The 16,219-nt window shown below is 52.1% G+C and overlaps 1 protein-coding gene across 1 annotated transcript in view; it reads left to right on the top strand.

Annotated features, from left to right (window-relative positions):
- Positions 1-13,918, top strand: part of LOC147108485 (dysbindin) — a 327,345-nt gene extending 313,427 nt beyond the window's left edge. Inside the window, exons 3-4 of the mRNA XM_086005136.1 lie at positions 12,353-12,493; positions 12,924-13,918. Coding sequence (XP_085861262.1) covers positions 12,353-12,493; positions 12,924-13,144 — 362 coding nt within the window. The 3' untranslated portion in view covers positions 13,145-13,918. The remainder of the gene's footprint in view (positions 1-12,352; positions 12,494-12,923) is intronic.
- The last annotated feature ends 2,301 nt before the right edge of the window (positions 13,919-16,219 follow it).

Genomic DNA, 16,219 nt, shown 5'->3' with positions numbered 1-16,219 from the left:
AGAGAGAGAGGGAAGAGGAGAGAGAGGGAAGAGGAGAGGGAGAGAGAGGGAAGAGGAAAAGGAGAGAGAGGGGGGAGAGAGAGAGGGAAGAGAGAGAGAGAGAGAGAAATTTTTTGAGCTTCAGGCTTGCCTGCAGCGGGCCTGGAGAGCAGCCCCGAGTCCCCCCTGCGCGAGGGTGAGGAGGAGGGGGGGGAACGGCGGTGGTTAGGGGATCACTTAATTTCCTACTGTTGCTAAACACAATTTAAAACTCAAATAAATTGTTATTTAATTCCCTAACACATAATTCAAATATTTACCTTAGTTCCCTAACACACAGAAAGTGTGGGAAAAAAATCGTGAAAAATCAAGATGGCGGCCACTCACCTCGGTTCAGAACGATAAGGCCCGCCCACACATGCACAGATTGGTCGACCGTCAGGTCACCGAAGCGTAGGATTGGTCAATCGTCAAGTCACTCAACACTCAACTGTAGGATGGCCCGGCAGCGATTGGTCGACCGTCGGTCAACTGTCGACCGCACGATTGGTCAACCTTCACGTCACTCAATGCTACTGAGCAAATGAGCGGAACTTTTCCCATGTAATGAGCGGAACTTTGAACGTTTTTTGGATACCGCGGGCGGAATTTTTGTCCGGCCGAAACGTAAATACGCCTATGACCGGTCCGTAATCGTAAGCTTTCTTTTGACGTGACGCGCGCGTAGGTACGCTCTATAACTTTCAAACGTATAGAGAACAGACAGACAGACAGACAGAAGAGCTGCTTTTTATATATTTTGATGTGGCACACTGTGAAAGGCAGTGCGCAGTGCAAGGTCGGACATCTTGTATCACTCCGCACCATGCGGCAGCAACATCATAAAAAGCAAGAATAGTCGTAAACTAAATGAGTTAAAAGTTTCTGTGTTACATAGTCATAAGAACACAAGGAGACACAACACATTTCATTGCTGTTTACCTCTTCCAGTCTGGTTTAGAGCTAAGAGGCATCTGACAGTCACAGCAATGCCAGAGTTTGCCTTTACTGTGGCATTTAAAGAAACAAGTAGCCTTCACAGTTCCGCTCAGTCTACACACAGGTAGAGCTCCAAGCTATGCACAAGGTTTGTTTATCCTGTTCTGTCTGAGGTGAATAGTTCACTAAAGTTTGTTTATCTTAAAAGGGATAATTAGTGCTTGTCTGAGGTGAAATCTGAAATAAAAACAGAAAATGCTGGAAATACTCAGCAGGTCAGACAGCATTTGTGGGATAACAACAGAAAATGCTGGAAAAACTCAGCAGGTCAGGCAACATCCATGGAGAGAAATTTGAGTTGACATTTCGGGTCGAACCCTTCTTCAAAACTGGAAAGAAAAGAAAATAGATCGAAGGCAGGGCTGCGATCAGACAAAAGAAGTAAAAGAAACAAAAGGAGTAAAAGAGACAATAAAAGGTATACGAAGCTAGACGAGATGGTAATAGGATGAGATTAGGTGTGAAGTGTACTGGCAGGGCAAGAGATAGCTGCCAGGTGTGAGAGAGAAACAAAAGGAAAGGGGGGGGGGAAAGGAGTGGAAAAATTACAAGTGAAAATGTAATGGAGGCCGAGGTTATGATCTGAAATTGTTGAAATCAATATTGAGTCCGGAAGGCTGCAAAGTGCCTAATCGGAAGATGAGGTGCTGTTCCTCGAGTTTACGTTGAGCTTCTGTGGAACAATGCAAGAGGCCAAGGACAGTGAGGTCTGAGTGGGAATGGAGCAGTGAATTAAAATGACAGGCGACCGGAAGCTCGGGGTCACCCTTACGGACTGAACGGAGGTGTTCTGCAAAGCGGTCACCCAATCTGCGTTTGGTCTCCCCAATGTAGAGGAGACCGCATCGTGAGCAGCGAATACAGTATACTAGATTGCAAGAAGTACAAGTAAATCGCTGTTTCACCTGGAAGGGGTGTTTGGGGCCCTGGACAGTGGGAAGGGGGGAGGTATAGGGGCAGGTGTTACATCTCCTCTGCTTGCACGGGAAGGTGCCAGGCGAAGGGGAAGGGCTGTTTGGGGTGATAGAGGAGTGGACTAGGGTGTCTCGGAGGGAGCGGTCCCTATGGAATGCTGAAAGGGGAGGGGAAGGGAAGATACGTTTGGTGGTGGGATCACTTTGGAGGTAGCGGAAATGCCGGAGGATGATCCGTTGAATGTGGAGGCTGGTGGGGTGAAAGGTGAGGACAAGGGGAACCCTATCGTGGTTCCGGGAGGGAGGGACAGGGGTGAGGGCAGAAGTGCGGGAGATAGAACTGACACGGTCGAGGGCAGTGTCAACCACGGTAGAGGGGAATCCTCGGTTACGGAAAAAGGATGACATATCTGAAGCATTGGTGTGGAAGGTGGCATCGTTGGAGCAGATACGGCGGAGACGGAGAAACTGGAAGAATGGAATAGAGTCCTTACAAGAGGCGGGGGGGGAGGAAGTGTAGTCCAGGTAGCTGTGGGAGTCAGTGGGCTTGTAGTGAATATTGGTCGATAACCTATCCCCAGAGATGGAGACGGAGAAGTCGAGGAAGGGAAGGGAAGAGTCAGAGATGGACCATGTAACTCTATCTCTCTCTCTCTCTCCACAAATGCTGTCTGACCTGCTGAGTATTTCCAGCATTTTCTGTTTTTATTTCAGATTTCCAGCATCCGCAGTATTTTGTTTTAATATCAAACATACATGTGTGGCAGAGCCACTAAGGGACTCCGATCAACTGTATATAATTCCCTTTAACAATATGTTAGCTACAGCCTGAGTCTGTATCTTTGTATATACTGTTTGCATGTACAGAGCGCGGTCCCTTTAAGAGCGCGAGCAAACGCGATGACGTCACACCGTTCATCACGTGATCCCCCACCGGCGGAAAAAACGTGATGACGTCATGACGCCAGGGGCAGTCCTCGTGGAGCCTCCGAACTGACTAGACCTGTATTCGTAGTTCTTGTGCATTTGTTTGTTAAACTCAGTTAGTTTTACATTAAACATTGTTTGTTTGATCGCCTGAGTCGACCTCAGTCTCTTGGTATGAACTAGACATTCCTACATTGGTGACCCCGACTTTTGCGAACGGTTTTCGCAGAAGGAACGAAGCATGGAAACAAACTCCGTTGCATTGAAGCTACCACAATTCTGGGAGCAACAAGCAACCTCGTGGTTCATCCAGGTCGAAGCCCAGTTTGCACTACGGAACATCGTTGTGGATCAGACCCGTTACTTTTACGTGGTCTCCGCACTCGACAGCTCCACCGCCTCGCGGATCGTCAGCCTGCTTGAGAACCCCCTGGACGACCGCAAGTATGAAACAATCAAGGCACGGTTGTTACAGGTCTTCGGGCTCACGAAGTCAGAGCGCGCCCGCCGACTGCTCGCTATGCCCAGCCTCGGGGACTCCAAGCTGTCTGAGCTCATGAGCCAAATGCTCACGCTCCTTGGCTCCGAACCGGAATGCTTCCTCTTTAGGGGGCTCTTCCTCAGTCAGTTACCGGAGCAAGTACAAGCTGCCCTGGCCAGGTCCGAAGTCACAGACTGCGCAGCGCTTGCTGCCGAAGCGGACAAGATTTTCGCGGTGACGCAGCAGTACTGCGCTGCCATGAGGCGCCCATCCCCCACAGACGCCGCCCCAGCTCCTCAACCTTCAGGGCTGTGCTTCTACCACGCATGGTTTGGTGCGAAAGCCAGATGTTGCCGCCCTCCCTGCAGCTTCTCTCCCAAAAAAAAACAACTGCAACCCCGGCAAAAGAAGAACGGGTCTGACGGGTGCCCCTCAGCTGTGATGGCAATCGGAAATGCTGGCAAGCTACTGTTCATCACCGATTCCATCTCTGGTTGGCGATTCCTATGCGACACCGGCGCACAGTGCAGCATTCTACCTGCGTCCACTATTGATGTACAAGCTGGGAGGCACGGCCTCTCCCTCGAACCAGCTAATGGAGGAGCTATCCGGACCTTCGGCAAACGGCGGGTCCAGGTGTGCTTCGGCGGCCAGCGATTTGTTTGGGAATTTGTTACGGCCAGGATTTCACAAGCCATCCTCGGTGCAGATTTCCTGTGCGCCAACGGCCTCCTGGTCGATGTGCGGAACCGACGGCTGATCAACGCGTCCACGTTTCACTCTATTCCTTGCCACCGTTGTAACACCATGTCGCGCACCGTCTCCTGCGCTTTCCCAACTCCGGATGACTTCGCTCGCCTGCTCGGTGAATTTCCAGACCTGACCAGATGTACGTTCTCCTCTACGGACACGAAGCATGGTGTGGAACACCACATCACCACCACCAGCCCCCCGGTCCACGCGCGGGCCCGGCGCCTCGAACCCGGCAAGCTGGCGGTCGCGAAGGCGGAGTTCGCTACGATGGAACGCCTGGGGATTATTCGCCAGTCCAATAGTCCCTGGTCTTCGCCTCTCCGCATAGTACCGAAACCTGGCGGCGGATGGCAGCCATGCGGCGACTATCGGTGACTTAACGACGCTACCACTCCTGATCAATACCTGATCCCCCACATTCAGGATTTCTCTGCCCATTTGGCTGGGAACACCGTGTTTTTTAAGGTGGATCTGGTCCGAGGCTACCACCAGGTCCCGGTACACCCGCAGGACATGCAGAAGACCGCAGTCATCACCCCATTCGGCCTTTTTGAATTTTTGAGGATGCCTTTTGGGTTGAAGAACGCTGCCCAGGCCTTCCAGCGCCTCATGGACTCCGTGCTGTGGGACCTCAAGTTCCTTTTCATCTACTTGGACGACATCCTCGTGGCCAGTCGGAATAAGGAGGAACACATCGCGCACCTACGCACACTCTTCCGATGCCTCAGCCAACACGGCCAGATTCTCAACCCGGCCAAGTGTCAGTTTGGTCTGCCCCACATTGATTTCCTGGGACATCGCATTACATCGGAGGGAGCGGTGCCTTTGCAAGTGAAGGTAGAGGCGGTGACATCCTTTCTGCGCCCGCAGACCACCAAGGCCCTGCAGGAGTTTCTCGGGGTGGTATTTTTACCACCGTTTCATGCCTAAGTCAGCTCTGCTCATGCAGCCCCTGTACGAGGCCCTCAAGGGCAAGTCTGGCAAGGATCCGGTAAGCTGGACGGTCGACATGGACCGGGCGTTCATTGACACAAAAAGCACCCTAGCCAATGCGACCATGCTGGCGCACCCGCTGCCAGATGCCACCATCGCCCTCACCACCGACGCGTCAGACTATGCCATCGGCGCAGTGCAGGAACAGTGGGTAAATGGAACGTGGCAACCGCTGGCGTTCTTCAGCCATCAACTACGGCGAAACAAGCGGAAGTACAGTACCTTCGACCGGGAGTTGCTGGCTCTTTTTCTGGCCATCGCCATTTCCGGTTCTTGCTGGAGGGATGTCCCTTCACTGCTTTTGTGGACCATAAACCACTAACATTCGCTATGGCCAAGACCGCTGAACCATGGTCAGCCCGATAACAACGTCAGCTAACGTTTATCTCTGAGTTCACTACTGATATTCAGCACGTGGCCGGTAAAGACAACCTGGCGGCAGATTGCCTCTCCCGCACGACCGTTCAGGCAGTCCAGCTCGGCATCGACTATGCCCTCATGGCTGCGGATCAAGCCTCGGATCCAGAGGTGCAAGCTTACCAAACCAGCCCCTCTAGCCTCCAAGTGGCCGATGTCAAATTCCATGCCGCAGGCACCACGCTACTTTGTGACGTCTCCGTAGGAGATCCTCGCCCTATCGTGCCGGCCGCCTAGCGCCGCAAAGTTTTTGACGCCATACACGGGTTGTCACAACCTGGCACGAAGGCCCCGCAAAGGCTGATGTCGTCTGTGGTAAACCACTTTTATCGTTCACTATCGTTACACTATAGTTATCACTGTTGTATTGTTATCACTGTTCTCACTGTTGTATCACTATACGAGGTCGCCTCTTGTCGCGCTGTTATACCTGGGCTGACCACCTCCGACTCCGCCCATGGCTCCACCTACCTGCCCAGGTATAAAGGTAGTCGACTGGCTGGTATTCCTCCTTGTTGGACCCGATCACCCACGAGGGTGGGCTCTGTTATTTAGTCAATAAAAACCTTTAGTTACGTTCCTAACTCGTCGCTTTTTATTGGACGAATTGATAGGTATATCAATTTTATTGACTAAATTTTAAAGATGTCTACTACTGGCCAGCCAGAAGCCCTCCCAGAAGCACAGCCACAGCAGCTTTCAGACACCGGGCTACACCAGCCACACCAGCCGGCTTGGCTGCAAGCCCTCAAACCACCGTACCTGGATCTAAACCCACAGGCAGCAAACTCAGCCCTCGACTTCAAACACTGGCTGGGCTGCTTCGAATCCTACCTGGAAGAATCCGGCGTCCCTCAGAGATCCAAACTAAGAGTTCTGAACGCCCAAGCGAGCCCGACAGTATACGCACTCATCCAGGACACGACTACATACGAGGCCGCTATCAACCTACTGAAACAGCAGTACCGGAGCCCGGTAAATTACATGTACACCAGGCACCTCCTAAGATCCCGCCCGCAACAGCCAGGAGAGTCTGTAGCTGAATTTTTACGGGCGCTAAGAGCACTCGGCAGGAACTGTGACTTTAAAGCGGTGACGGCTGTTGAAAATACGGAAGATAATATCCGCGATGCCTTTGTGAAAGGCCTACGGTCCGACCACTCACAGCAAAGACTGCTTGAAGCTAAAGACCTCGACCTGGACAAAGCTGAAGCCCTCGCTCTCTCCCTAGAGGTGGCCCATCAGGACCAGGAGGCGTTTTCCAGGTACTGCTCGCGACCCTGGGACTCGGGCCCGACCCCTACCGCAATACCCTTCGCAGCGCCGCCCCTGGGACCTACCTCAGCGTCGGCGTCCCGGACCCGACCGGGACCGCCACCCCCGGTACCGGCTCCGACATCGGGCACCCGCGATCGGGCCGCCGGCTGCTTCTTTTGCGGCCAGGAGAAGCACCTGAGGTCGCGCTGCCCAGCCAGGAACTCTACCTGCTCAACCTGCAGGAAGAAAGGCCACTTCTCTAAGGCCTGCAGGAGCAGATCTTCAGAGGCCAGCAGTGCCTCATGCGAACTGTGGGGGCGGCCATCTTCTTTCAAGGCAACTGAGGCCAGCATCCCCACACGTGAGTCATGGGGGCGGCCATCTTTGATCAAGGCAACCGACCCCAATAGTGCCTCATGTGAGTTATGGGAGCAGCCATCTTCTCCGCCATTTTGTCCTACCTCGTGGGAGATGCCATTTTACCCACCACGCCCGACTGCCACCGGGCCTCCGGACCCGACGACCGCCTCGCCCGCAGACAACAACGACTCGCTTACCTACACACTAGCCTCCGTCACTCTGGATCAAGCCCGCCCACACCACCTGTCCAAGCCGATGATGGACATCAAAGTAAACGGCCACGCCACGACCTGCCTGTTCGACAGCGGAAGCACGGAGAGCTTCATCCACCCAGACACGGTGAGCCACTACTCCCTCCCTGTCCTGCCAACGCGCAACCGAATCTCGATGGCATCGAGGTCCCACGCCACGGACATTAGCGGCTACTGTGTTGTGACCTTGTCGGTTAAGGGTACGGAGTATAAAAATTTTAAACTCCTCGTCCTCCCCCAGCTCTGCGCTGCCGTCCTACTAGGGCTGGACTTCCAATCCCACCTCCAAAGTGTAACCCTAGCATACGGTGGACCCCTCCCCCCACTCACAGTCGACAACCAGCGAATGTTAAACTGCCCACTGCGTAACACCTGCAGCCTATCCACCCTCAAGGTGCCGCCACCTTCCCTGTTCGCTAACCTCACCCCCGACTGCAAACCCGTCGCTACCAAGAGCAGGCGGTACAGCGCTGGGGACAGAGCCTTCATTAGCTCTGAGGTGCGGCGCCTCCTGAAAGAGGGCATTATCGAGGGGAGCAACAGCCCCTGGCGTGCCCAGGTCGTGGTCGTTAAGACCGGCGATAAAAATCGCCTGGTCATCGACTACAGCCAGACCATAAACAGATACACCCAGCTGGACGCATACCCCCTTCCCCGCATATCTGACATGGTCAATCAGATTGCACAATACCGCGTATTCTCGACCATCGACCTTAAGTCGGCCTACCACCAACTCTCTATCCACCCCGAGGACCGCCAGTACACCGCCTTCGAGGCGAATGGGCGCCTATACCACTTCCTTAGGGTCCCCTTCGGTGTCACCAACGGGGTCTCGGTCTTCCAAAGGAAGATGGACCGGATGGTTGACCAGAACGGACTGCAGGCCACATTCCCCTATCTAGATAACGTCACCATCTGCGGCCGCGACCGGCAGGACCATGACGTGAATCTGGAGAAATTCCTCCGTACGGCCCAACGGCTGAACCTCACCTACAATAAGGAGAAATGTGTGTTTAACACCTCGCGCCTTGCCATCCTTGGCTGTGTAGTAGAGAACGGACTCATCGGCCCCGACCCCGAAAGAATGCGCCCCCTCATGGAGCTACCCCTCCCCCACTGCCCTAAGGCACTTAAGAGAACCCTGGGGCTCTTCGCCTACTATGCCCAATGGGTGCCCAATTATGCGGACAAAGCCAGACCCCTCATGAAGTCCACATCCTTCCCCCTCACGGAGGAAGCGTGCGCGGCCTTCTCCCTCATCAAGGGAGACATAGCCAAGGCCACAATGCACGCAGTGGATGAGTCCATCCCCTTCCAAGTGGAGAGCGATGCATCCGACTTCGCCCTAGCCGCTACCCTTAACCAGGAGGGGAGGCCGGTGGCCTTCTTCTCAAGGACCCTACAGGGCCCCGAGATCCGACACTCGTCGGTCGAGAAGGAAGCCCAGGCAATTGTGGAGGCGGTACGGCGCTGGAGGCATTACCTGGCAGGCAAACGATTTACCCTCCTCACCGACCAACGTTCGGTTGCTTTCATGTTTAATAACAAGCTGAGGGGCAAAATCAAGAATGACAAGATCTTGAGGTGGAGAATCGAGCTATCCACCTACGATTATGATATCTTGTACCGGCCAGGTAAGCTGAACGAACCCCCTGATGCTCTTTCACGAATTACATGCGCCAGCGCGCATATTGATAGACTTCAGACCCTCCACAATGACCTCTGCCACCCCGGGGTCACCAGACTTTACCATTTCATTAAGGCCCGCAACCTGACCTACTCCATCGAGGAGGTCAGGACCATGACCAGGAACTGCCAGACCTGCGCCGAGTGCAAACCGCACTTCTATAGGCCGGACAGAGCAAGCCTGATCAAGGCCACCCGCCCCTTCGAGCGCCTGAGCATCGACTTTAAGGGGCCTCTACCGTCATCTGACCGCAATGTGTACTTCCTCAACATCGTTGATGAGTACTCCCGTTTCCCTTTTGCCTTCCCCTGCCCAGACATGACCAGTACCATGGTCATCAAGTGCCTGAACGACCTCTTCGCCTTGTTCGGGTTCCCGAACTATATACATAGTGACCGGGGCTCCTCCTTCATGAGCGAGGAACTCCGTCAGTTCCTACTAGCGAGAGGTATTGCAGCAAGTAGGACCACCAGCTACAACCCCCGAGGGAACGGCCAGGTGGAAAGAGAGAACGCGACGGTATGGAAGGCCGTCCTCTTAGCCTTAAAGTCTAAGGGCCTCCCAACCTCCCGCTGGCAGGAAGTCCTCCCGACAGCGCTGCACTCCATCCGGTCACTACTTTGCACTGCCGTTAACGCCACCCCCCATGAACGAATGTTTGTTTTCCCCAGGAAGTCGACTACGGGAACCACTCTACCAACCTGGCTGACCTCTCCGGGGCCCGTCTTGCTGCGAAAGCACGTGAGGGCCCATAAAACGGACCCCCTGGTCGAGAGGGTGAACCTCCTGCACGCCAACCCCCAGTACGCCTACGTGGCTTACCCAGACGGGCGGGAGGACACTGTCTCCTTACGAGACCTCGCACCCTCGGGCACTCCGGAGACACCACCTTTACCCCCCCCCACCACCCCCCCAATTCCAGCCCAGGTAGACGGCATGCCGGAACCCCACGAGCCTTCGCCGACCATGCAGACACCAGCATTAACACCGGATAATGCAGCACCGCCGCTGCGACGATCGGAGAGGCTTACGAGGCCTCCGGACAGACTGACATACCAGAACTGGTAGTACACTTCACCCCGCCGGACTCAAATCTAAACAAGGGGTGAATGTGGTAAACCACTTTTATCGTTCACTATCGTTACACTATAGTTATCACTGTTGTATTGTTATCACTGTTCTCACTGTTGTATCACTATACGAGGTCGCCTCTTGTCACGCTGTTATACCTGGGCTGACCACCTCCGACTCCGCCCATGGCTCCACCTGCCTGCCCAGGTATAAAGGTAGTCGACTGGCTGGTATTCCTCCTTGTTGGACCCGATCACCCACGAGGGTGGGCTCTGTTATTTAGTCAATAAAAACCTTTAGTTACGTTCCTAACTCGTCGCTTTTTATCGGACGAATTGATAGGTATATCATCGTCCAAGTTCATTTGGCGGGGCATGCATATGGATGTCCGCGACTGGGCCAACACCTGCGTGGTCTGCCAAAAGGCCAAAGTGCAGCGTCACGTCAAAGCTCCATTGGCCACCTTCGCTGTTCCGGAGCGACGGTTCGATCAGGTGAATGTGGACCTGGTGGGGCCACTTCCACCTTCTCATGGGTTTACACATATCCTTACGATGGTAGACCGCACCACTAGATGGCCAGAGGCAGTTCCCTTGTCATCCACCACTTCGGCAGACGTGGTCAGGGCATTCATCTCCTCTTGGGTCGCCCGTTTCGGGGTACCGGCGGACATCTCTTCTGATCGTGGACCGCAGTTTTCCTCTGAGCTCTGGAGCACAGTGGCTCAGGGGCTCGGCATCAAGCTACATCGCACCACAGCCTACCATCCACAGGCGAACAGCCTGTGCGAACGATTTCACAGGTCGCTCAAAGCCGCACTGAGGGGCCAGCCTCCAAGGCGCTGGATGAGTTGACAGGCTACCATGGGTCCTGTTGGGTCTTTGCACGGCACCCAAGGAGGATCTTCGCTTGTCCTCGGCAGAGCTCGTCTATGGCCAGCCGTTACACGTACCAGGGGATTTCCTTCCGACTCCAACAGAGCCATGGGCCGCATCCAATCAACTCATCAGCCACCAGGAGGCAGCCAGGTGTTTTGCACCAGTACCGACGTCGCATCACGGCTTTCAGAGCTCCCACGTCCCAGAAGAGCTGAAGAACGCTGAATATGTGTTCATCCACCACGACGCTCATCGGGATCTGCTCAAGGCCCCTTACACTGGTCCTTTCCGCATGCTAGAGCCGGGAGACAAAACTTTCTCGGTGGACATCGGAGGTAAACCAGACCACATTTCGGTTGACCGGTTGAAGCCGGCACACTTGGACCTTGACCGCCCGGTCGAGACTGCACAGCCACCAAAACGTGGCCGACCGCCCACAGTCGGCGTGCCAGATCAAGCGCCACCGCCCGCCAGTCCGCCCGCCAGTCCACCCGCCGTCCAGCAGCTTCCACTTCAAATGTACAGAAGTCACTCTGACAGGCTTGTCAGGCCTCCTCGCCGTTTCACTTTTTCTGTTAAAGACAATTCTGGGGGGGCGCATGTGGCAGAGCCACTAAGGGACTCCGATCAACTGTATATAATTCCCTTTAACAATATGTTAGCTACAGCCTGAGTCTATATCTTTGTATATACTGTTTGCATGTACAGAGCGTGGTCCCTTTAAGAGCACGGGCAAACGCGATGATGTCACGCCGTTCATCACGTGATCCCCCACCGGCGGGAAAAACGTCATGACGTCATGACGCCAGCCACGGGACCGCCCAAGCAGTCCTCGTGGAGCCTCCGAACTGACTAGACCTGTATTCGTAGTTCTCGTGCATTTGTTTGTTAAACTCAGTTAGTTTTACATTAAACATCGTTTGTTTGATTGCCTGAGTCGACCTCAGTCTCTTGATAGGAACTAGACATTCCTACACATGCATATAAATCAAAGCAAGACTCTAAATCTAGTTTCCTTTTATGATTATTTCTTGTTTAATCTGATCTTCCAACAGTGGAAAGACATGGCAATTAGAAGTGCAAGAGGGGCACGAGGTGAGTCATTTTTAATTGTAAACTTCTTAGTTACTACAGAAGTCTCACAAGGCCATTTGGGTGAGATGTCAGAGAGTTGATGGCACCCATGAATCTGCATCCTAGCCCGAGCTTTCAGGGGAGGAGGGGAGAAAAGGGGCAAATAGAGTGTCTAAGCCTAAGAGAGAGAGAGAACCCATAGCTCTAGGCAGGGACAGGGGGGTTTGGCAATCTCCATAATCCATGGCTGAAGGCTTTTCTGTTTCCCACAGCACCAATCGGGAGTGCCTCCTCCATGGAAGTCAATGTGGACATGCTGGAGCAGGTGGACCTCATGGACATGTCCGACCACGAGGCACTCGATGTGTTCCTGAACACCAGCATGGATGGCTGTGAGGCATCAACGCTATCAGGTGAGCAGAAAGCAGGGCACAGCAGTGAAACATTGGGTTTACTCCACATCACACCAGTGTTAAAGGTCAAGGCAACTCAGGAGTCCTGTGCCAACATACGTGGAACACATGGCTGGCTGTATGAGCCAGGCAGGAATGTCAATGTTTCAGTATTCAAGGCAGGTGGGATTCCCAACATCACATTCCAGGAAAGGTGGGAGAGATGTCAGTCCTCCAAAATAAAGGAAGTGTAGAGAGATTGTCGCTGAATCTATACACTGGGCCCAAAATGTGTTAGAAGCAGCTTTTTCAGTGGTTATTAATCCGAGGATGATAGATATTGGCCATTTTGGCTAGAAGAAGCAAAGGGAAAGTGCTTAGTCTTTGTTTGTTTTTGAATGCTTACTAATCCCTCCAATCCTGTACTAACTAGTTTTGTTTCTTCTCACAGATGAGCAGTTTTACAATAGTGAGATCCCTCTTAAAGTTCCAAATTCTGCAGAAATGAAATCCAGGATGTCATCCACTTCCTCCAACTTCACGGACCCCAACAGCCTGGAGTGGAGTGATGGGGCCGAGACCCCGGTTGTCCAGTCTGACGAGGAGGATGTCCAAGTGGACACTGCACTCCTCACATCAAGCAAAGACAGGGACACTGAGACACAAGCTTAAAATGAATGCTAACACTGTGTGCCAACACTAGACACACAATAGCACTTATCAAGCAAATGTGTTTATATAAATGGGCCTGGAGCAAGAGCAGGAGTGAGTCAAGACAAATAGTGCATTGTGGGTATTTTACAACCTATTGTTTCACTAAATGATAGATGATGAATCAAGACACACACTCCCAATCACGCACACCCACACACACTCCCAGTCACGTGCACACACTCCCAGGCACACACAGGAATCCCAGTCACACAGGGATCCCCAGTTATGCATGAACCAGGTGAAACATAGCCCCAATAAACACAGAGATCCAACATATAGTAATTTTGTCACATATGTTAAATACGCAGACTCAGTCACACATATAGCCAAGATCATGGCTGCAGCTAAAAACATGTAGACAGATAGATGCAGTCACATGTGGAACCAATTACCCATGGGACCAATCACATTTGGACTTATGACACATAACGCCAATCGTACACATGGCAACGCCACACTGCTAACCAGAGACAGACTAACCGATAGTTGCTATAGCAACAGTGCACTGTCAGCTTTCTAACACAGACTATTGAACAAATCTTTTAGCACCAAGCAGTGATGTCTGAAAATGTGGCCTCAGGGTGAGGAACTGATGGTTTATTGGAACTCAGTGAGCTGCCATTTAATAAAGCTAACCATCATCACAAAGAGGACGCAGAGAGTATAAGAAGCTGCTGTGGAGATTTCTTTCATTTCTTTCTTAATAAACTTAATGATCATTTGACCACTCTTGATTTGGGTTACAATTTTGTCCGGGTCTCGAAAATGTTTTACTTAAATATCTCTCTCAACATGGGTCACATGCGAAATGCACAATATAGAGCTATGCTCACTTACTGCAAGTTATTTCAACATCACACAGCGGAGTTACAGATAATATCACTTCTGCAAATGGGAACTGGGCCTTTCCAGCTTGTGTTGGGTCAGGTAGGCCCAGGGGAAGAGCAAATAAAAAGAGTTAACTCAGTTTAGCCAGCAGCAACACTTTCATTGCAAAGGGCTTACATCAGGCATTCTGTTCCTCCTTTATAATGGAAGGGAGGACCACTGATTTGAAACTGTAGCACCAGCAGGGAGTGAATCTTGGGAAAAACAAAGGCAGAGGGATTGAGACAGAGGGAGGGACGGGAATTCATTGAATCTCTTATACTTTCAGAATGAAACTGACGCAGGCTTCTTTCTATACATTGGCATTGACCTTGGAGACAGGAAGATTGGGTCCAGGTCCAATCCCAGCCTTCCCTTTTACATGCCAAGTGTCCAACTGGGACTGCGTGAGATCAGAAACCCCGCCTCCCGGCTGCTACACATCGTCAATCAGTGACACAAAGCACCAGAGGACAACTACCTCTCCTGCACACTGATCCAATATCTGAAATCTTTGGGAATCTAAGTCAAAAGCTTGAAATATGGCATGGTAAGAGGGAGGAAATAAAAGATCTAATTATTTTAAATCAGTACAAGGCTATAACTGCTTTGCAGAACATTTGAGACTTTTGCTTTCTGCCTCAGTAGTTTGAACTTGCATACAATTACATGGAATATACAGCACAGAAACAGCCATTCGACTCAACTGGTCCGTGCCGGTGTTTATGCTTCACATGAGCCTCCTCCCACCCTTCTTCATATCCTATTCCTTTCACCCTCGCGTGCTTATCTGGCTTTCACTTAAATACATCTATGCTATTCGCCTCAACCACTCCATGTGATAGCGAGTTACATTCTCACCACTCTCGGTAAAGACGTTTCTCCTGAATTCCTAATGCAATTTATTAGTAACTATCTAATGTTTATGGCACCTAACTTCCTACGCACGGTGTTTTCAACCAGAGTCCTGTGGGCCATTTGTATTGAAACAGACTGAAAATGAATCAGTTGCCAGGGCTGTCAACGACCTTTTACCCGCTCCTGGAAGTTCACAACCGGCGTTTCATTTCTCCATCAACAGCCGGGGTACTGTGCATGTGTGACCCGCATGTACAAGGACCGTTTCTCCTGGGTCACCAGCAGCGACACCCAAGAGACCAATCAACCATCACAGGAGACTAATCCCCATCCTGAGAGAATAATCGCCCATCCCAAGAGACCAATCCCCATTCCGGGTGACCGATTCCTATCCCGGGTGACTAATCCACATCCCGAGAGAATAATCCCCCATCCCGAGAATAATCCCCCATCCCGAGAGACCGATCCCCATCCCGAGAGACCGATCCCCATCCCGAGAAAATAATCCCCCATCCTGAGAGACCAATCCCCACCCCGAGAGACTGATACCTATCCCGGGTGACTAATCCACATCCCGAGAGAATAATCCCACATCCCGAGAGAATAATCCCCCATCCTGAGAGACCAATCCCCATTCTGGGTGACTGTTTCCTATCCCGGGTGACCAATTGCTCATCGCAGAAGACTAATCCCCATCCTGAGAGAATAATCCCCCATCCTGAGAAACCAATCCCCATCCCGAGAGACTGATCCTCATCCCGAGAGAATTATTCCCCATCCTGAGAAACCGATCCCCATCCCGAGACCGATCCTCATCCCGAGAGAATAATCCCCCATCCCGAGAGAATAATCCCTCATCCCGAGAGAATAATCCCCCATCCCGGGAGACCGATCCCCATCCCGGGAGACTGATCCCCATCCCAGGAGACTGATCCCTATCCCGAGTGAACAATCTCGGCAAACCTGGAAGTAATATTATAATGAGGTGGCGGAGTTAAAAAGCCACTGACAGACATGATGACCTTACTTCCGGGTTTCCCACAAGCTATCGACCCCCCACCGCACCCACTCCACTCCCAGTTAATGTTGGGGCCATTTGTTCTTGTTCTATGTCTCAGTTCCAATCTCACTATATCTGGGGCTGTATCTCAGTTCCAATCTCATTGTTTCTGGTGCTGTTTCTCAGTTCCAATCTTACTCGAGCAACACCTTTTATTGGGAGAAAGTGACATGTGTCAAAAGAGAAGTTGTTCAATGTAAAAACAAGTTCAATCAGGCAGAAGAGGGTGGTGCAGGATGGGGATTGGT

The sequence above is a fragment of the Somniosus microcephalus genome, chromosome 13 (genome assembly GCF_052327205.1).
Source record: "Somniosus microcephalus isolate GS21.2 chromosome 13, FLI_Smic_1.0, whole genome shotgun sequence".
Classification (NCBI taxonomy): Eukaryota; Metazoa; Chordata; class Chondrichthyes; order Squaliformes; family Somniosidae; genus Somniosus; species Somniosus microcephalus.
This window is presented reverse-complemented; position numbering and strand designations above follow the sequence as displayed.